Here is a 21,411-nt window from a genome sequence, read left to right on the forward strand (position 1 = left end):
GGGGGAGGGGGGGTGATTCTGAACGTCTTTTCTCAAGGCACCTTTGAAACTTTCTGCTAGACAGCTGCCGCATGGTCCTTCATCTGTCACCATAGCAACGGCCTTCAGGATGCTCAGCTCTCTCAGTGTCTCTGACTTCAGAGGCAGCCTGGATTCTCTTTCTGGGAGCATCACTAACTGCCATAAAAAAGCCACAGTGGCTGCAGCAGTCCTTTAATTTTGGGAGTTGCTTCCTTCTCATGATGTGGTTTAATCATCTCTTCAGAGCCCGTTTTCTTGTAATTACCTGGACTTTCTGCGAAAACACTTTCATAGTTGTGGAAACCGCATGAACGTAAATTTAATCTTGGAATAACTACACATCGTCATTGTTATATTTTGAGTAACATAAATATTTTCTTTTGTTTAGTCAACAGGCAGTTTAAATTTTAGGGTCTACGTAGAGATTGTTTCCCGTCTGAGTGATATTGCATTAATATTGTACCAGAGAAGAATCTCGGCCTCTGAGGACTGAGATGAAGTAGTGTTCTTCTCACCTAGACCAGTGACAGTTAGAATGTATCTAGTCCCTTAGGAAGTCTAACGACTTATCTCTCAGATACAGAGCTATAATGAATCACTGTAAAAGACTGCTGTAGTTTGTGGCTAGATGCTTATTTTTTCACCTAGTAAGGATGAATTAATGAATGTGCTCTTTTGCATTATAACTCCTGGGTAAAATGCATAGTAAAGTTGGGAATGTACTGGAATTATGAATGAATTGACTTTTTATGATGCTGATAATTTAATCTGGATAATTTAATCTTCAGATAATTTCTGAACCGCCTAACCCTTTCCTTACACTTTGACCATGGTTTTATTATTCAGCTAAAAGCACTGATGTTTATATGTTTGCATTTTGCCATTTTTGCCTTATTTCTTACTTTGCAACGTAAAATACACCGAGGCACTGATAGCTCAGTGCTGTTGCAGTGAATTGCATCACTTCCTGACTTCTGCGAAAGCAGACAGGATTAGTCAGAGCCTGGCTTCTGTATAGGCAGACATTCACCATTGGATGCTATTTTATGTTGAGCTATGGCAGGCTGTGTGCTGTCTGTCTCCAGGTTCTAGCAGCAAAGATCCAAGATAAATGTCTCACAAGCCAATCAAATATCTGCAACCCTGCACAGGGAGAAAGAGGAAAACATATATGTGTTTGCACTGCCTCAGCTTAAAGAACATATGGACCATGGAGTGATATGTATATATAACCATAGAAATATATTGGTTTATATACACTACAGAATGTTTCTGGCTAGTTGTAGGTCAGGTTGCAGGTCAGTCTTTATTTACACATTTTTTTCCCCGTGACTTTACAAAACCAAAAGCAGCAGAGTAATAAAATTGGTGACACTTTACTTGACGGGGGATAGATGCTCAGTAATAACTCAGTTACTACTGAAGCTCAAATTATTATTGAAGTATTTATATAGTTGCTACTTGAGATAAAAGAAACAAACATGAGATCAGTGTTTCATTGTTTTATTCATGACTTGTTCCTTCAGTAGTTCCTTCAGTAGTTCCTTCAGTAGTTCACAATGGTTTGCATAATAAACAGATATAATTACAAATATAGAAACTGAGATAAAATATGCGTCACAATTAATGATGAATTAACATGAGATTAGTATTTAACTAATACTTAGTTTGTGGTTAATATGTAAGTGAAAGTATAATACTACATTATTTGTGCCCTGTCAAGTAAAGTGTTACCATGAAATTCATTAGACACAACATGAGCTTTTTTACTCTAGCGGCATTTCAGTGCACTTTGATTATTTACAATTACTATATATGTTCAATGTCAAGGTCACTTTTTGCATTCATCCTTGTCATAATACAAAATGGAATACCAATGGAAGTTTAAGCACGTCTGCAGGAAGGTGATACACATGGTTCCTGTTTCTTCTTCGCTAATGACCGAATCCCTCAAAAAAGCATCTTTGATCAAATACACACTGAGTGATCTTGTTTTCCAAAATGAAGCATCTTGAAGTATTCTTCCCGAATGATGTTTAGCAAACGCATTAGTCATTTCAGTGGGTCTGTAAATGTACGGTGTGCTATCACTCTTTGTTAGTAAAGAAACATTGTAAAAATGTATAAACATGCTGCGAAAAGTCAACGTAAACAGTGCTAGATGTTCCAAAGGGGTACGCGGTAAAACCTGAGGTAGAGTGGGGTAATGGGGAGGGGGGGGCTCGGGTGAGACAAAAGAGCATCAAAACAGCTGCACACACACACACACACACACACACACACACACACACACACACACACACACCGTGCTAGTGTACAAAATCAGAAGAGTTATTTCATTAAACAACAACAGAATATGTTTCTCTGCTCTCAGGCCTCCCAGTGCCGCCAGTACCTGCCCCTGACTGCCTGGCTAAACGCACACTGAGAAAAAAGCACTCAGGAATGTCACTATTTATTAGATGGATAACAAATAGATATTTCAAAGCATTAAAAAACAAATCTCTCAAGCGGGTCATTTATTGTTAGGAAATGAATAGGGGGAATCCTCTGTTTTCCATAATTTGAGATTAGAGTAGCCCGTATAAGATCATCCTACAGAGAAGTACCAGGAACAGTCTGAATGTTCTGTCATCCCAGACAAACCAAGCTGCAGATTCCCCCTTAGAGGGTCCGTTGACATTCTGGCAAAACTGGTGCCTTCAGATCCTACATAGATCCAAGGCCACGGATGTGCATTTTAACATCAAATAACTCCATCTTTAGCTCATATGTAAAAATGAAAAAGAATAGCAATAACTGAACATGGAAAATAATATTTCGTTTTCTAACAATCACCTTCAAATTAAGTAAATCAAGAAATTTACGATAGTAAAGAACAAGCTGAAAAATGTGAATGATTTGTAAAGTCATGCCAGATAGCGTAGCTCATTACCATAGTTATAGAGGTGCACTGATGTATATTGCTTTTGAAATGAATAGTTAAGTATAGATTTGCCGTACCTAATATACTGAAATGACCTGGTTCAATATAACATAATTAAAATGAGAAGAATGAATGAGCGAAATCTAGAAAATGAATCCCGATACTGACAGAGCCGCACTAAGCACTCTATCAAGTTGCATTTCTGCAATTCAGTAAAATGTTTAAAAAGGTTCTCTGTTTTGATAAATATTGTTCTAAAACTCTGCTTTTAATGGCATTTAAACTAAAACATTTCCTGTCACTTATGGAATCCCTGCAGTAATCAGCTGGGATGCTATGTCAGCTCACCTACTACTGGACCCAAAGTTCAGAGCAGAAGAAACACATGACAGCAGAGCCCAGGGAAACAGGCTTTCAGTTCAGCAGTGTCCCGTACAGCTGGGCCTTGGTCAGGCTGTCTTTCCTGGAGAGTCCCAGGCTTCCGAACTGCTGATATTGTGGCAGAGACTGGCTCAGCAGGGCTGGGCTCTGCCTCTCCACTGGGTATGGCTGCAGCTCGGAAACCTCCAGCACCCTCTGGCTTAGGGACTCGTTGGAGCTGTGGGGGCTGATGTGTACATACTCCTTCATGCTGCCTGCCATGTTCTCCTCGTCCTTGGGACTTCCTGAGTCGAAAAGGTCATCTTCCTTGACAAGGTACAGGTGCTCCTGCTCAGGCAGGGCCGGCTCGTGCTCAGGACTTGGGCTGGAGACGGCCGGCTCGGGTTCTGGCACGTTGCTGTAGACGTTGTCGCTCTCCTGCAGACTGCTGTAGAGGGGGCCCAGTTTCACCTTCCCGGGTCGCACCACGTAGTGCTGTTCTGAGAAGCTATACGGCGACACGCGCCCAGTGCTGGCATAGGAGTAGGCGTTCAGGTCCTCCACACTCAGCTGCCTCCAGCGGATGCCCAACTCATCACTGGGGTCATGAGTAGTGCCACGGGGATCCCCATACCGCCTGTAAGAGCCCACGCTGTAGGAGGATGGGATGCGGCGTGGGGGAAAGGGCTCACCGAAACAGGCGGAGGCGGCACGCATGTGCAGCGGGGAGTCCGGCACCGTCGCTGGTGAGCTGCTGTTCTGGTAAGCGTGAGCTGCCTGCTGGAAACTGTGCGACTCGGCAAAGCCGGGGCTGTCCTTCTCGTAGGACGAGTTGCTCTTGTGCTCATAGTCGCCATCCCGCCATTCCATGTATGCCGCCTGATGGGGGGAGGACAGGTTGCTGCTGGGTGGGCGGGGCTTCTCGTCCGAAGCAGCACTGAAACTGGAGTAGGAGCTGGACGGCGGCAGCGAGCCGGCAAACTCCAGAAATGGCTCCTGGGAGAAACTGGAGTGGAGGAGAGCCTCCTCCTCTGGGTTGCTGTCGGTGGAGTTGTGGGCCTGGAAGGGGCTGGACTCCCGCTCGTGCAGCTCCATGCTCTGGCAGAGCTCCTGGTGCTCGTGCAGCTCCATGCTCTGGCAGAGCTCCTGGTGCTCGTGCTCGTCAGAGCAGTAGAGCGCCGCGTCGCTGCTGTACACGTCCGACCTGTAGACCATGCGCAGGGTGAGGCGCTCACTGCTCACCGGGCTGCTGGGCAGGCGGGCTGGCTCGTGGGGCATGGGGCTGGCAGTCCTGGAGGCCATGCCGGGCTCTGGCTTCTCCAGCACTTTAGCGATGACGGAGGTGGGCACTGAGTCTGAGTAGGGTGAGTGGCAGAGGGGAGACGCCTCCATCTGCAGGTTGACACGCTCTTGGAACTCTGCAGGGAGCTGGGCAGAGGGACAGGGCAGCAAGAGGCTGGCATGCATTACTGTTATATTCTGTTAAACAGTCATCCATATTCCATTGCATTTATATAGTCTATGGTCATGGTGACCCTTCAGACCCTGGGAAACCCTGCAAGTCCATCGCAGGTCACACGCATGCAGACGAACAATGCTGCACATTTGCCTAAGCATTTGCTTTTGGAGTGTTGGAGAAAAGTATAGGAAACACATTTGAACTTAAGGAGACCACGGGTGTATCTAGGGTTCTTCTATAATACGGGACACACAGTTTATTTTCCAGTGTAGGACGATCCTGCATTATAAGGGATGGGGGGCAGCCGAAAACATAACCCTACTGCCATCAATGATGCCCTTAACCCCCACCCAGCCCTAACCTTAACCATAATTAACCAAAGTAACTAAGTACAACACATTTGGCACTTTTAGTTCTTTGACTGCATTCACTATGAAGGGGCAACTGCCCCCCCCTCCCTGCCACACACAGAAACACAAACACAGAGGCAGGATAGAAACCTATGTGCTGGAGGGGTGAGGACACTGAGGGTTTCACTGATACCACTTCATTACATTTGATATTTACTACTGTCATGAGAACAGAGAAGATGTAATAATGCTATATGTCACAGCATTAGCATTAGCATTAGCACAGGTACCTCCGAAAGCTCGTGTGCTCGGTAGTGAGACTTGTTGCATTGCAGCAGCTGTGCAGCCAGGTTACAGTCCTTCCTGCACAGGTCCTGAGGGGAGGAGAGTTTGCCGTCGGTGTGAGTGCGGGCGGGCTGGCAGCTCCAGCGCCACCACTTCCACATGGCCAGTGGGGGCTTTCTACATTCAGCATCAACACTTTTGAACATAAAATAATTCTTTAAAATGATCTTATTTTGTGTATTATAAAATAATTTTTACATTGAAATGTAAAATATAATTGTAATATAATTTAAGATTATTGTGTGCATCCAGAACATACAGTATTATACATTGCACTGGAAAGAGGAAATTTGGGCCCTACAGTATAATACATCACCCACAATATAATATACCAGAAACAAACATTCAAGCCCCATCTGAAACAAAGAAGCATTCAGATATATCAATGAACTGCACTGCATCAAACAGATAACAGCAGTGTTTAAGTGAAGAAAGTTAAGACACTAAAATCAATGAAGGTAAATAAAACAGACTGTATGCAGGTTTTTATAATGGAGTTCATTACTATGTGCTGAGGAAGAGTGAGTGTCTCTATGAAGAGTGAGTGCTTCTATGACATTTACATTTACATTTACAGGATTTGGCAGACGCCCTTAGCCAGAGCGACTTACATAAGTGCATTGAGACTCTGCAATGAATTCCCGATGCTAGCTCAATAAGGACCCAAGCTTTGAATACTATCTCTGAGAACTCCATTGAGTAGTGCAGAATTTTTAATTTTTTTTTTTTTTAAACGCACACCAAAAAAAGAGTTGAGTAAGAATATAGAAGTTCTACGTCAGGTATTTCTGAAAAAGAAAAGTTTTGAGTCATCGCTTGAAGACAGTCAAGGATTCAGCTGTTCGGACATCTAGGGGGAGTTCATTCCACCAATTAGGTGCCAAGACAGAGAAGAGCCGAGATGCGTGTCTTCCTTGTGCCTTGAGGGGAGGAGGGACCAGTCGAGCAGTGCTGGAGGATCGGAGAGATCGTGGTGCAGAGCGGGGTGTGATGAGATCCTTTAGGTAGGATGGTGCCAGAGAATTTTTGGCTTTGTATGCGAGCATCAGTGTTTTGAATCTGATGCGTGCAGCTACAGGAAGCCAGTGGAGGGAGCGCAGCAAAGGAGTGGTATGGGAGAACTTGGGAAGGTTGAAAACAAGACGAGCAGCTGCATTCTGAATCAGTTGGAGGGGACGGATGGCGCTCAGTGGTAAACCCGCTAGAAGCGAGTTACAGTAGTCAAGGCGTGAGATGACGAGGGACTGGACGAGTATCTGGGTAGCCTGAGTGGAAAGAGTGAGTGTCTCTATGAAGAGTGAGTGCCTCTATGAAGAGTGAGTGTCTCTATGGAGAGTGAGTGCCTCTATGAAGAGTGAGTGTCTTTATGGAAAGTGAGTGCCTCTATGGAGAGTGAGTGCCTCTATGAAGAGTGAGTGCCTCTATGAAGAGTGAGTTTCTCTATGGAGAGTGAGTGCCTCTATGAAGAGTGAGTGCCTCTATGAAGAGTGAGTTCCTCTATGAAGAGTGAGTGCCTCTATGAAGAGTGAGTGCCTCTATGAAGAGTGAGTTCCTTTATGAAGAGTGAGTGTCTCTATGAAGAGTGAGTTACTTTGTGAAGAGTGAATGTCTATGAAGTATGAGTGCCTCTATGGAGAGTGAGTGTCTCTTTGAAGATTCTGTCAGCTCAGTTTGCTTGAATCAAATGGAAGAAGAATTTCAGTTTTTATGTCTCCTGTGCTTGTGTCTTTCTACAGTTTCACAACTCTTTATATGTGAAGCATAAATTGTACAAAGACCTGCTGAATTACAACCATCCGTTGGCCAATCTAATAAGAAAGATTGACAGTCTTCACAATCCCAGGCAAACCAGGGGAACAGATCAAAGCAGAGTTTCAGTCGGGGGGGGGGGGGGCTCTGGTCCACTTATACCAAATTAGAAATACATTTATCACAGTCTTTTTGATGCCATGCAATTATATATCCACTATTCTGTAAGGCAATGTATTTACTGTCTTTTACTTAAATTAATTATTGGTTCTATCTTCTGTTTGCAGTGAGGAAATGATCCTTGATTTTCTATTTACACAAGTGCATATAAACTCATATCAGGCATAAATTAGATAATTTCTTTACCCCAGTATTACAATTTATTTTATTGTGCATTTGAAATACGTGGAAGACTCTGTATTTAATGCTTGCAGATGGTGTATAACAAACTTTGCTGCAGTGTCCAAGTATATTTAGTACATAGCAAAACAGCCTGCACAATATTAGATACACTGAAGTGCTTAAAAATCTCCCGTCATTGTGTTGGAGAGTCGTGCTTACAAGCGAATGCTAGAATGTGAGTCATACCTTTAAGTGTTTATCCCGCAGCTAACAGCTTCTGGCATGTTAACAATCCCGTGGGCTGAGCGAGGGGCTGGGCCGGGATACGCTGCCACTTACAGGCCGAGCGGCAACACTACACCAACTCAGCGCTAACCAGGCCAGAGCTGTTTACTGCTGGGCTCTGTGTTGTGGGCAGGCATTTCCTCAGAAGGCAATTTTGGTAAACGTGGGAGTTTGTCTAGAAATACATTACAAACATTGCTGAAAAATAAACGGCCTAATGAGAAACCCATGGAAAATAAAACAATAAAAAAAGCTAAATGTCAGGCTTTCCTCTGACAGTGGTATCAACTGCATGGAAGGTGTGAAAGACGCGTGAGGATGAGAGAGGTTCGCACGACGGTGCAGCTGTGCTGTGTGTCACTGCTGATGCAGAGCCCAAATGTTAAGGAGAGCCACACGGAGGCCAGTGGAATATCCGAGCCCCCAGAAAACCATCCGCTTTGCCTTTCTGTCAGGCACAGCAGATGCTACTGCAGCTGACGTGGCATAATTAGCTCGCTAATTAGTACATTATTTTTCATTCTTATTAAATGAAGATAAGTGCATTTGAATTTGAAATGTGTACAATTATGCTTACTGCATAGATATTGAGCTACTTAGAAGGCAAGACATCAGGGTAGGTTAAACTCAATTAATTCATACTAATTTGTTAATTAATGATTCTGTTTGATGGAATCTTTGCATTTCTTAAAGTGCCAATCTTAACTTAAACTTTAAACTTAAAGCCAATCTGTACTTAAAAATTTAATATTCAGGTTTGAAACCCATTCATATTTTAAAATTACTGCCCAGTCAGCAGTGTCAGATAACAGTGGCAGAGCTGAGTTACATCACAGCAAATGTTGAACAGCTTCCAGCATCTCTTTCAGTTCGGCAGCATCCACCTTGTTGACAAATCCATCACACAACATGTTTTAAGTCACCGGTGACTCCTGTGATCCTCTAAAAATCACACAGTTCTAGCCCAGAGTGAAGCCGTTGATGTTACGGCCTCCTCACATCCAATGCAACCAAAAAGCTGGCGGACTTACATTGTCCTCACGGAGCTTTTGGATGGTCATCTTAGCCTCCATGAGATGGTTGTTGAGGATGACGATCTCGCGACTGAGGACTCTTTTCTCTTCATCATGGTGCTGAGACTGCAGACGAAGCAAAGGGCACCCAGAGTGAAGGGAACAGGCACAACACCCGTCATCAAAACACATGAAAAAAGGGAAGACAAACTCACTTCTCACATCCTAATCATTGTGAATGATAGTGAGGTTCTCTCCTGTGCAACGGCTGGCAGGTTAATTGTGCCTTTGTGTTGCAAAGCTGCATCCAACAAAGAGTCCATGTTGAAAATCGACTTACGATGATTCTGTCACTGGATGGAGGGTGTCTTTGTGATACAGTATAATTAGTGTCAGCATTAGCAATACCAGCCATTGATATTGAAATGCTCCCCTAAGATCACCATCAAGCTATAATTTGCACCTGCATGCAGTCTGTCCTCTGTGCCCAACACACTAGTGAGCAGCCTATTAACATTAAATTCCAATAGTGCTACTGAAGAAAATGCCATGGAATCTTATAAAATCCTCAATCCACCTGCAATTTCTGTATTATTTTATTGGTATTGACATGACAATGCTGATAAATTTAAGTAACTGTAGTACGTTTGCTGGCCGCTATTGTGTCTGTATGTATCATTCATTGATTATGATTTTTTTGTTGTGTTGTGTTGACTTTTCCATAATAATTTGTGCATTGTAATGAACGAAATGAAGACATCCTTTGTTTGCCATTTGCAGAAGCACGTTGGGCTGCTTCTTCTTACACATTCCACCTTGTGCTCCACTTCCCACACACACACAGGGTCATTCATTCATCACCAATGGAGCACTTCCCAGGGATTAAGGGCCTTACATTGGGGCTCATCAGGGATGTGACTATTCCACCAAGGCTAGAATTCAAACCAGCAACCATCCAATAATAGCCACAGAGGCCTAACCCACTGAGACACACACCAATGCAATGGCCACTAGATATTCTAGTACATCTATGAAATGTGCTTAGGTTTACTCTGGTGGAAGCTAATATTTCCTCATGCTACATGCAAAGTATATATTATTGCCTCTAACCAGAAACACTGAGTGGGAAGATGTGTCACTTCCTGCAGCAGGATTCTGCATATTGACACCACTGATGACGGCCCACAGGGGGCAGCCTGTGATAAAGCTGGGGCTTCAAAGGAGCCACTAAAGCAATCAAGCTAATTACTGCAAAACAGACCTCATGGTCTCCATGGTAACAGGCTCATTAAGTCACACTGGATTCAGCATAAATTTTACGACATTCTAACAAAATATAGTTAGAATATTTTATAACCTTTATATTTTCTTTTCTTCTTTTGCACCTAGAGGGCTTTTAAGGTCATGACTAAAAAGAACAACGCCTCAGTTAACCGGCTGCTGCTTGCAACAGCACTCTAAGGTCCAATTAGGCCTGATCACTACAGGAAAAGTTCTTGTCTCTTCCACTCCTACCCATCAACTGTACCGGGCTGCTCACAGCATCCACAGTATCCCCAGGACAGGGTATGTGTTCCTTCAAAGCGCTACACTGCCCAACCTGTTGAGTTACAATTCAAATACTCATTACCATGCAGGACACTTCAAATTCCAGACTTCCCCTCCTGAGAACTCCGCCATCTCTGCTTACATCTCCACATGCCTTATCAACACTGTGGCCTGGGTGAGGGACCATCACCTTCTGCAGCTTCTTCTCTACCATCCTCCACACCGCCACTATTCTTAAGTCATCAGGGTGGTCTCCATCAAGGTCTGCCCCGAACCACAGCGTGACGGTAGCCAGCTGTCCTTTGCCGATCACATTGTAGCTCCCCGTCTTCTACATTCATCCTACCAGGCCTTGCCAGACCACACAGCTCAGCTCCAAGTACAGGCGCTTGTACTTTCATGACTAGACTATCGCAACTCCATACTGATCAGGTAACTAACTCATTCTGTGACGATTAATAATGCAGCAGGACGTCTGATTTTCATGTGGCCAAAATGCTCTTTTGTTACACGCCTCCGCATTTTTCCTCCATTGGCTCATCACCGACACTCACATCAAGCTTTTGCGCTCATTAATGATACAACCCCCACTTCCACTGAGTTTCATCAAAACTGGTCTTGCCCCATTCAGTCAGCAAGTAAACGCCCCCAGGAGATTGGTCCACCGTGCCAAAATAAGTCTAACTCCTTTTATGTTTGTCTCTTGTGTGTTGTGCCTCAAAGGTAACAATCTGCATTCATCTGCCATTTCTTGATTATGGATTCTTGTGAATACTGGACGCTTTTGTATTTTTTCCATGCAAATCACTGCCGGCAGAATCTTGAAGAAGCACCTCCTTTGTGTCATGAATAAGGAAAATGCTTGAGCTGATTTTTATTTTTATTTTTTGGATAAAATGACAGCGGATCTTAGTGAATCAAAGGTCTGAGACAGGGCTGCTCTGACTCAGCGCACGCTGCAAGCCTGACACTTCAGCCCCATTGAAGTGTATATTGTATCTTCAGCCACATTAAATACCAGCACTGCATAAGTAGTAGGCTTTCTGTTTGTCTGCCAGGGGCTGGAACGGATAAGTCTGACCTAATGTGTCTCTCTGCTGCTCTCCCACACAAACACGCAGCTTTTTGCTATTTTTTGAAGCTGCATAAAACATTCCAGACAACCCCTACTGAACCATAACAGTGTTCTAATCTTTAAATTGATTGTTCGTAGTTACTGTCATGTTGAGGAATATGCAATTACTTGGCTTTATGAACCATTACAAATTTTCACCGGGTTTTATTTCCTAACTCACCTTTTAACTATTTGTTTGATACTTATCCAGAGTAACTTAGAGTTTCATGCATCAGTGGCTAGTGGCCAGCATCACCAGCTTACTGGGAAATCCAAATAAAATTCCCACAGTCACCAGATCGATTTTCTGTTGCTGATACATCTGCAGGAATATGTTTACTTTGCAACTGGAAATCTATTTATTTGATCATAACAACAGTCATTCCTGGTAACCTCGAGAGATTCCGCAAATGTATCCCATTAGAATTTTTAATTCTCATGAGGAGATGTCAGAGGAAGGGTTTAAATGATACAGAGTAATGCAATTTATGGTGTAACCAGGTGCTGGATACATGGTATGGAAAATGATGGCTGGCTGGGTGAGTGATAAGTTTAAGGAAACAAAGCAGCATTTTCCCAGTGAGAATATTTTCCGTGCAGCACGTGAGGTGAAGCTGAAAGCCTGTAATATTAGGAAACTCTTTAGCACCTATAATGCAAAGTGAAACGGGGAGCTTTTTAAACAACTGCTACAGGAAGTTTTTATTTTGGTCGGGTGTGAAACATGAAGCGTGTGGGTGTTTGGCAGCATGAGCCCCAACCATTAGCACCAGATGAAATTAAAGTGACGGCGAGCTGTGAAACGCTACCGCTGCCGGGTAGATTCTCATTAAAGCGCAGGAAGCGGCGAGCGAAGCGGCGGGCGAAGCGGCGCCCGCCTCTCACAGAGCTCCCGTCCAGCAGCACGATGTCAGAGTGCTACGCAGTGCCTGAATTCTGCTGAAACTGGAGATGCGCTATTGTTTGCCATTACTATTCCACATGCTAAAATTAACACACAGCAGGTTATTGGAATCCATATGTGCTGATTTATTAGAATGTAAAACTGAATATAGAAGGATTAAGTTAAGATATTGCAGCAGAAATCTAACAACAACACCATAATAATAATAATAATAATAATAATAATGCACTTGTTAATTTTCATGAATAATGACATTAGCACTTCAGGCTTGGTTTCCTGCAGTGCGGATAGCAGTCAGTAAATTTGGCACATTCATGTTCTAGACATCCCTAGAACGTGTTCCGGCCACAATCCAGGCTCCACGTTGTTCCTGTCAGAGCACTAGTGACACTTGTTTTTGTTTCAGTATTTCTCCTAAATATTGTGGCTCTCACCAGGAGAACGAATATGATGATGGTGATGGTGATGATGATGATGATGATGGTGATGATGATATTTCTTCTACTAAAATTAAAAGCAAAATTGGAAGAGAAACAAAGTATAAGTTCTTTGTTAAAGATATATGTCATTTTAGTTAGAGTTTTATATTTCAGATATTTCAAAAATTAACAAAGCATGTAGAAGCACAGACAGCAAAGGTCAGGTCAGGTTGGGGAGCATGCGCTGGTGCAGTGCGCTGGTGCAGTGCGCTGGTGCGGTGCGCTGGTGTGGTGCGTTGGCGTAACCACCACACAGCGAAACCCCTCGGGGTCCAGGCCAGTGATCCCCCAGGCACATGCACGGTCCAATTCCACCCTCCGGAAATGACCATCCAACTGTCGCAGCCAGGTGTTACGTGGGCGTCCTCTTGGCCTGGTCTAGTTGCTCTGGTCCTCAGCAATGGGGATCCTGCGAGCTGGATCACCCTCAGGGTAATGTGCCACGTGGCTGTAATCCCGTAACTGACGCTCCCTTAAAGGTAATGTGCCTCATTTGGGACTCCTTGAGCAACCACTTGCTCTACGCAAAGTCAAACCAGTGATATACAAGGATTCTCCGAAGAGAGACAGTACTGAAGGAGTCCAGTCTTCGTCTCAGGTCGCTGGATATTGTCCATGTCTCACAGCCATACAGCAAGACAGGGAGCACCAGGACTCTAAAGACTTGGATCATCATCCTCTTGCAAAGATATTGGGAGTGCCACAAAACTGTTTCCCTGCAAGTCGGAGGACCACTTGCAAAGCCGGACGCAGTTTAACGTCATACCCAGGACACAGGAAAAGCATCGTTTTAATTAAACAAACTTCACAAGCTCACTATTGAAGTGTGGCTCTTCACCATGACCACAGCACCATGCGCAGGCTGTGGCCCGGCGGTATCCTACAGTGGGGGCAGCGGGGCACTTCTGGGTGGTTACTGTCATGATTCACTTCTCAGCTGTTTCCGAAGGGTCATCGCCTCTCTCAGGGTCGCCAACTCTCACGCATCTGGCGTGACACTCACGCTTTCCTGCTCTCACGCAAAAAATCTTATGGCGAATACATATTATTTCATTATAAACCTAAAATTACCTACATCAAGCGCATTGCAGTAGTTTCCAAACCCTACAGACTATTTCCAAGGTAATAAAACTCTTACATACATGTAAATGCTTGTGCAAATCTGTCTCAAATTGAAAATCTCACTCCAGCCAACCAACCACAGTTGGAAACGCTGATCTCTAGCCAGAATAAATGATCAGGCTTCTTGAGCAGAGGTCCTCTCTTGGTGTGTACGGGGGCACCTACCGTTCTTTGTATTTTATCCTCCAGATCCTGGTTAATCCTCTGCAGTGCTGCATAGCTGCTCTGTATGCTGCAAGGAAGAGATTGATGGCTATCACTCAGCAGAAAAAGAAGCAAATTACCTACAGTCATAATAGACCAGATGCATAAAACAACAACGTTTAGAATCAGGGACCTCATCAACTGCGATCCAGCCAATGTTACCAGTGAGGGTTTAGTTGAGGGCTTTCATTTGGGCTTTAATGAATGTAATAATGCAGAATGTCTCCATTCAGAGGTGTGTGCATAACTGTAACAGAACCACATTAAACCCAGTGTGTTTTGGAACCTTTCCATTGATCTTTATTAATCATTATTACAATCCTCTGTGTATTTGCATGTTTTCGCGCTGCTTCCACAATTGGAATCCTGAGCATTATGATTGCCTGGCAGCTGATACTCCACTGAGTGAGGATTGGCTGATGGACAGCAAGGGAGGAGCTCCATCCCTGGGTGTTCCTAAATTTCTGGAATCCAGCCAGAGATCTCCTGAAGGGAGAGAGTGATTTTAATGATGAAACGTGTCGCTACTGTGACAAGTGCAGTTGTAAGGCAAGTGAGCCGATGCCCAAAATAGCCTTTAAATTACATTTGCCTGTCAGAATGTTTGGGCTTTCCCTTCGCTCAAAGGAGTGCAGAAAAGCAGAGGAGCAGCAAAGGAGAAGGGAGGTATGAGCAGGAGCACACACAGCCTCTGCTGCTCCTCAGGATCGCCCTCCATCTCCATCTCAGCTTGCCTGGAAGACTGGCTTGGATTTTCCACCTGAATATTTCATGACCAAGATTTGGGTCACAATGCTTCTGAATGCAGAATATGTGTTTAGTTTGTTTCAGAGTGTGAAACACAGGCAGCACTATTCCTGAGCTAGCAGATAATTATATTTAACTTTATTTATCAACTACTTGGCTGTGCTTCAGCGTAGCCTGATCATGAGGGTCCAAAAAGGAGCATGTCTTCACATAACATTCTTTCAGCTTCCCATCCTATTCAGTAGCATTTTATTTGCAAAACAATAGATTTACAAATAAATGTTAACAGTTAATATAAATTGATTTCCAGCTATTGCTACTGAAACATAAGATCCAAGATTTCCAAATAAAGTGTCTGTAAGAACCCAGCCGTCCCTGGTACATGAGATACATGTGCTCATGATGAATTCAAGACATTGGCAGTCAGGAAGCCTGTTATAGAGCAAAGCCAGAGAGAGAGGTTTGCATGCAGCCTCGGCCTGTTCTCGCTGTGGGAAGGGGATGCAGCCGCCCCTGATTCTTAACGTTTACCGGCGCAGTTTGTCAATGAACTTCTCGAGCTCCTCCTGTGCCCGCCGCAGCTCCGTCTCCAGGTACTGGCGCGTGGAGTCAAACTCGGTCTCTAGCCGATCCAGCTTGTGGCTGGTGTAGGACAGGCGCTTACGCAAATCCTCCTTCTGCTCCTGCAGGAAGCTGCACAAAGAAGACAGGCCAGCATGCACTTAGCAGGGCTCACAGGCAGTAAGCCAGTTCAGTCAAAACATCCACACCATCCATTTATATATGTATATGAGGAGAGCATCGCTAGTCTGACACCCTGTCTTACACCTCGACATCACAACAGTGAACCTCTCTTACACTCCAGTGTCACATGTTACATGCAGAGCCCATAGCTGCGCTCGCTCTGCGGGTGTGTGTGTGTCTGACTTTGTCCTGTATCTACTGCTCGGCTGCAGAACTGAGTATGTGTGTGTGGACTGTCTGTTTGGGGGGCTCCTCCAACTGCCCGCCACTTAAGTGTTATTGATGCCTCTCTATCCCTAGATGTTATTCCGTGGGCGCATAACACATAGCAGTGGTTTTCTTTTAGTCTCCCACCATCACACCAGTGGCCCTCTCTTACATCCCAGTGCCTCACCAGTAGCCCTCTCTTACATCCCAATGCCTCACCAGTGGCCCTCTCTTACATCCTGATGCCTCACCAGTGGCCCTCTCTTACATCCCGATGCCTCACCAGTGGCCCTCTCTTACATCCCGATGCCTCACCAGTAGCCCTCTCTTACATCCCGATGCCTCACCAGTGGCCCTCTCTTACATCCCGATGCCTCACCAGTGGCCCTCTCTTACATCCTGATGCCTCACCAGTGGCCCTCTCTTACATCCCGATGCCTCACCAGTGGCCCTCTCTTACATCCCGATGCCTCACCAGTGGCCCTCTCTTACATCCCAATGCCTCACCAGTGGCCCTCTCTTACATCCTGATGCCTCACCAGTGGCCCTCTCTTACATCCCGATGCCTCACCAGTGGCCCTCTCTTACATCCCGATGCCTCACCAGTGGCCCTCTCTTACATCCTGATGCCTCACCAGTAGCCCTCTCTTACATCCCGATGCCTCACCAGTGGCCCTCTCTTACACCCTATATTTTCTGACATCATTCAGAGCTGTCAATCTCTCCACTCCTGTGATATCATTGGTAAACAATGACCAAAACTGATAGCATCATTATAAACTAAGATAATACAGTTTCTGAAATTGGTTTTTGGGCAAATGGAAATAAGGGTTTGTTATGTCTATGGACTTGCTGGAATAACTAAATGTGAACACAAGCTCAAAACGTGGCATAAGATTTGCATTCATTTGCTGAGCAGTCAGTTTTTTTTCGAACCGCAACAGACCATGACGAGCACATGAGACAGAAACAACAACCAAATGACATCTACAGTCTAACGTCACCAGAACAAACGTTCATATGAAGCAACATAAATCTTAAAAGATTATTAATTACAGTTTTTTACAGTCATTTTCACACTCGTCTCAGTACCATGTTGTACCAAAACTCTTCACACAGTCTGCTTCACTAAACGTACCCAAGCACGTCCGTTAAGCTTTGGTGCAAAATGCACTTCAACCAGCAAAACACTTCATACTTCAGCCAAAAGTGATGGTGCCATCAGTATAGGAAATGTTCTCTCCCATAAGACTGTGCACTCACTCATCTTACAACCAACTAAAAAACACAAATATTATGTGTTTTTTTGTATTTATGCAAAAAAGGACAAGATGTACAGCTGTGACAATGGAAAAATCTCTTCTGGGACAAACTATATGAACATTTTATACTTATACACTATATGGCCAATGGCATTGGGACCCCTGGCCATCACACCCACAGGAACCTCTATGGCATCCCAGTCTGAATCCACAGGCATCAGTATGGAGCTGCTATACCAAGACGTTTTGGACAATTCTGTGCTTCCAGCTTCGTCGGAATAGTTTGGGTCTTTGCAGTTTCAGCATGACCCAGTGCGCGGAGCAAGGTCCGTAAACACATTGTTGGGCGAGTTTGGTGTGAGGAACTTAACTGGCCCACACAGAGCCCTGACCTCAACCGCACCAAACACCTTTGGGATGAATCAGAACGGAGCTTGTGAGCCAGACCTTCACATCCAACATCGTTGCCTGACCTCACAAAGGCTCTTTAAATTAGAGTGTCATAAAAGTAGCTGGGGGGTAACAGCCAGGTATCCTATATGGGGCACCTCCACATCTCAATGCAAATATCACCATTTCTGTACAGAAGGTAACAAAGCTGCAAACCAAAAAACTAAATAAACTTTTCCTAAAAGTTGTCTGTGTGTGTATGTGTGTCTGTGTGTGTCTGTGTGTTTCTGTGTGTCTGTGTGTGTCTGTGTGTTTCTGTGTGTCTGTGTGTGTATGTGTGTCTGTGTGTCTGTTTGTGTATGTGTGTCTGTGTGTGTCTGTGTGTGTGTATGTGTGTCTGTGTGTGTGTGTGTGTGTGTGTGTGTTTGTGTATGTGTGTCTGTGTGTGTCTGTGTGTGTGTATGTGTGTCTGTGTGTGTGTGTGTGTGTGTGTGTGTATGTGTGTGTCTGTGTGTCTGTTTGTGTATGTGTGTCTGTGTGTGTCTGTGTGTGTGTATGTGTGTCTGTGTGTGTGTGTGTGTCTGTGTGTGTGTATGTGTGTCTGTGTGTGTCTGTGTGTGTGTATGTGTGTCTGTGTGTGTGTGTGTGTGTGTGTGTATGTGTGTCTGTGTGTCTGTTTGTGTATGTGTGTCTGTGTGTGTCTGTGTGTGTGTATGTGTGTCTGTGTGTGTGTGTGTGTGTGTGTGTCTGTGTGTGTCTGTGTGTGTGTATGTGTGTCTGTGTGTGTGTGTGTGTGTGTGTGTGTGTGTCTGTGTGTGTCTGTGTGTGTGTATGTGTGTCTGTGTCTGTGTGTGTGTGTGTGTGTGTATGTGTGTCTGTGTGTGTGTGTGTGTGTGTGTGTGTGTGTGTGTGTGTGTCTGTGTGTGTCTGTGTGTGACCAGGTCTGAAGGTAATCAAGAATCTTCTGTTGATTCTTCTCCCCCCTCCCCATTGTTGCTGGCATTAAATCATTATAATCTCCCCCAGTGCAGATCCCAGCACAAATCGCTCCTCTTGTTGTCAGGCTTGTGTTCCTCGGCACTCAGCCCCAAATGAATCTGTCTAATTTGTCTTTCTGTTCATGCCCCCCACCCACCCTGAGGAGGGGAAGCCAGCGGTGGACAGGGACCCGCCAGCACAGCAGACTATGGTAGGTAGTTCTGAAAGCGAAAATGTTTCGGATAAATACAGCATTCACTGAATTTATACAATTAACCAGCTATTAAAAATTATATCAAATTGAAAAAGATTTATTAAGAAGTTAAAGTTCAGTTACCAGCCTATCTTTCCTTCTTGGTCTTTATTAAACAGCAGAGAGGGGTTGATAAGAGGTGATCATTTGACCTAGAATCTCAAGAGCTGTTTTATATTACCTATATATTTTGCAGCCCCCCCCCCCCCAAAAAAAAAGCCTCCTTTTACTTTTTTGAAGACTAAATGTGCTGTAAACAGTATGTCACCTTTGTTCTCTAACCCCATTCATAATGTCTGCGGTTTACTTATAGACATTGAGACAATGTGACGTCATTTAAAGCCTAATAATGGGAAGGCTTCAGAGAAGTTAATCGTTTCCTAGCACTGGGTCAGGTGCATCCATCCTTAATCTGACATCAGTCAGTTCCTGTTTTTAACGTTCCCACTCTCATGTGTTTAAAAGGCAGCAGTATTCATGTGTCTCTAGTATTGGAAAATATGTAGATGAGTGTGATTAATACTTTACGCGCAGTTTGCTGTTGATCAGAGGATTACATAATAAATTTATTTAAAATTATTTAGTGGAATTTAATGTAATTTTAACTTTTCAGATCACAGTTAAAAGATCAAACTGGAATAAAACACTGAAGAGGTTACATTTATAGATACAAAATGTCTTCACCATTAATGTAAATTATCTTTTTGAAAACTGTCCAGTTTTCACATGGAGTAGCGTATACAAGCCAAGATGCTGATTGGGTTTGTGTGTCACTGGGCAGCGCCGCGTGTGGAGAGCCTACCTGGCCAGAGGGTATCAGCTGACCCCAGCGTAAACAAGCAGCTGATTATGTCAGTTACAGAACTCGTACAGAGAATTCCTCTCAAGTGACAAATAAGGATGTTATGAAGGATGTGGGGGACAAGGAAGGCCCTTCATGAACCCGAGGGCATGGTACCTGGTGGTAGACGAGATTGAAAATCGGTGTTTTACTCATACCTAAAAAGGATGGAAGTTTGAAGTGTTACAATGTGATGTTTCTGCCGTGTTGTCAGACAGTTCAATGATTCAGTCCATTCTGGATTTTAACAGAATGATAGTAAATAAAAATATCTGAAATAGCTCTTACCTCTTTTTCTGATGTTTACCGCTGTTTCTGGTGTTTTTCAGTGCTGTTTTCCCAATATATATCTTTTTCATGTTTTCCTTTATCGCTTAAGTTCATGTGTGACCATTTTCTTTACAGAAAGCTGAAGTCAGACCGGGAATCTATCCCCTGAGGCCAGCTTGCACTTTTCCACAGCTCTTTCGCTTTCTGCGTGGATTCTGAGTCGTCTACCTGTGGTGATCCTGCCAACAGAGTAGAAACACATATTTGTCATCTTCAAATAAACACACAACATCATAGGTGCCTTTCGGGCATAAAATCTCATTGCCTTGTTAGGTTACTGGATATTACTTCACTCCAGAGCCAACAGTAGTAGCTAATGGTTGGAAAATATTAGATAGTCGAAAACATACAAACATAATGCATAAAATGAATTGAACCACTGCCTGGGTTTGTTTATTAAATAACATAAAGAATCACGACATTCAATACCAATAGCCATGCTTGTCGGATTGGGTTCAATGAGCTTTCTAGCACTGCATTTTTTTGTGTTTCATTTCAATATACGGCGCTTTTCCACTGGCATACGGGAACCAACCGGTACCGAAGCCGGACTGTGAAGAGAGACAAGCTATAGCACAGTTCCAGCCCACTTCGGTTTTCCACTGGCATACGGGAACCGACCGTACCGAAGCCGGGCCGTGAAGAGAGACAAGCTATAGCACAGTTCCAGCCCCCTTCGGTTTTCCACTGGCATACGGGAACCGACCGTACCGAAGCCGGGCCGTGAAGAGAGACAAGCTATTGCATAGTTCCAGCTCCCTTCGGTTTTCCACTGCACAAGGGTTATGGTGCTAAATCAGGACCAGCAGTTTTGTTACATGTTAATTTGAAAAAAAGATTTTAAACTTAAAGTTCAAGTTTTGGTATTGAACTTATAATGTACTCAAACTAAAAATGAGCATTTAAAAGTTTTTTTTTTTTGGTTTAAATATAACTTTGATTCAGTCCTGGATTTTTTTAAATACATGTTTTATTTTCATAAATGTTACATTTTCATGTATATTTGATGTCTCATTTTTTCAGATTGTTCGTTTTTCAGATTCCGGACTTCTTTTTTTACAGTTTCAAATCTTATCTTTTCAGTTTCAGCTGAGAGGGGCGTGGCATCAGCTGAGAGGGGCGTGGCATCAGCTGAGAGGGGCGTGGAATAATGAGTGGCAGCATAATAACCTCCTTCCTTGCCGTCAGTATCAGTTTCCGCTAGATACAAAATAGCAAAGCCACATCCACATATCGTATCTTTCCTTCTCAATAGTTCCCAGTCTTAGTGTCAACCACTGGCAGCGCAATAGAGTACCAGCAGAACAGGCCATTTCTGATGCACTTTAAAAGGGTAAGATGTTTTAAAAGAACACTTAGCATATTAGCAGCATCTCAGTGCTAAATTAACATGTGCATTAAAGCATTTTAGTGGATTATCCCCCTTTAAGGTACTAGA

At 43.9% G+C, this 21,411-nt stretch overlaps 2 protein-coding genes across 2 annotated transcripts in view; one reads left to right on the forward strand and one right to left on the reverse strand.

The window, feature by feature from the left end:
* The window catches only part of LOC125714377 (histone H2B 1/2), a 105,691-nt gene that overhangs the window by 44,882 nt on the left and 39,398 nt on the right, over positions 1–21,411 (forward strand). The window lies entirely within an intron of this gene.
* LOC125714359 (brain-enriched guanylate kinase-associated protein-like) overlaps positions 1,302–21,411 on the reverse strand; it is a 30,790-nt gene continuing 10,680 nt past the window's right edge. Inside the window, exons 2-7 of the mRNA XM_048984889.1 lie at positions 19,932–20,152; positions 15,500–15,661; positions 14,183–14,249; positions 8,869–8,976; positions 5,407–5,490; positions 1,302–4,735 (exon numbers count right to left, since the gene is read on the reverse strand). Coding sequence (XP_048840846.1) covers positions 3,362–4,735; positions 5,407–5,490; positions 8,869–8,976; positions 14,183–14,249; positions 15,500–15,661; positions 19,932–20,002 — 1,866 coding nt within the window. The 5' untranslated portion in view covers positions 20,003–20,152 and the 3' untranslated portion in view covers positions 1,302–3,361. The remainder of the gene's footprint in view (positions 4,736–5,406; positions 5,491–8,868; positions 8,977–14,182; positions 14,250–15,499; positions 15,662–19,931; positions 20,153–21,411) is intronic.

The sequence above is a fragment of the Brienomyrus brachyistius genome, chromosome 19, assembly GCF_023856365.1.
Source record: "Brienomyrus brachyistius isolate T26 chromosome 19, BBRACH_0.4, whole genome shotgun sequence".
NCBI classification, from domain to species: Eukaryota; Metazoa; Chordata; class Actinopteri; order Osteoglossiformes; family Mormyridae; genus Brienomyrus; species Brienomyrus brachyistius.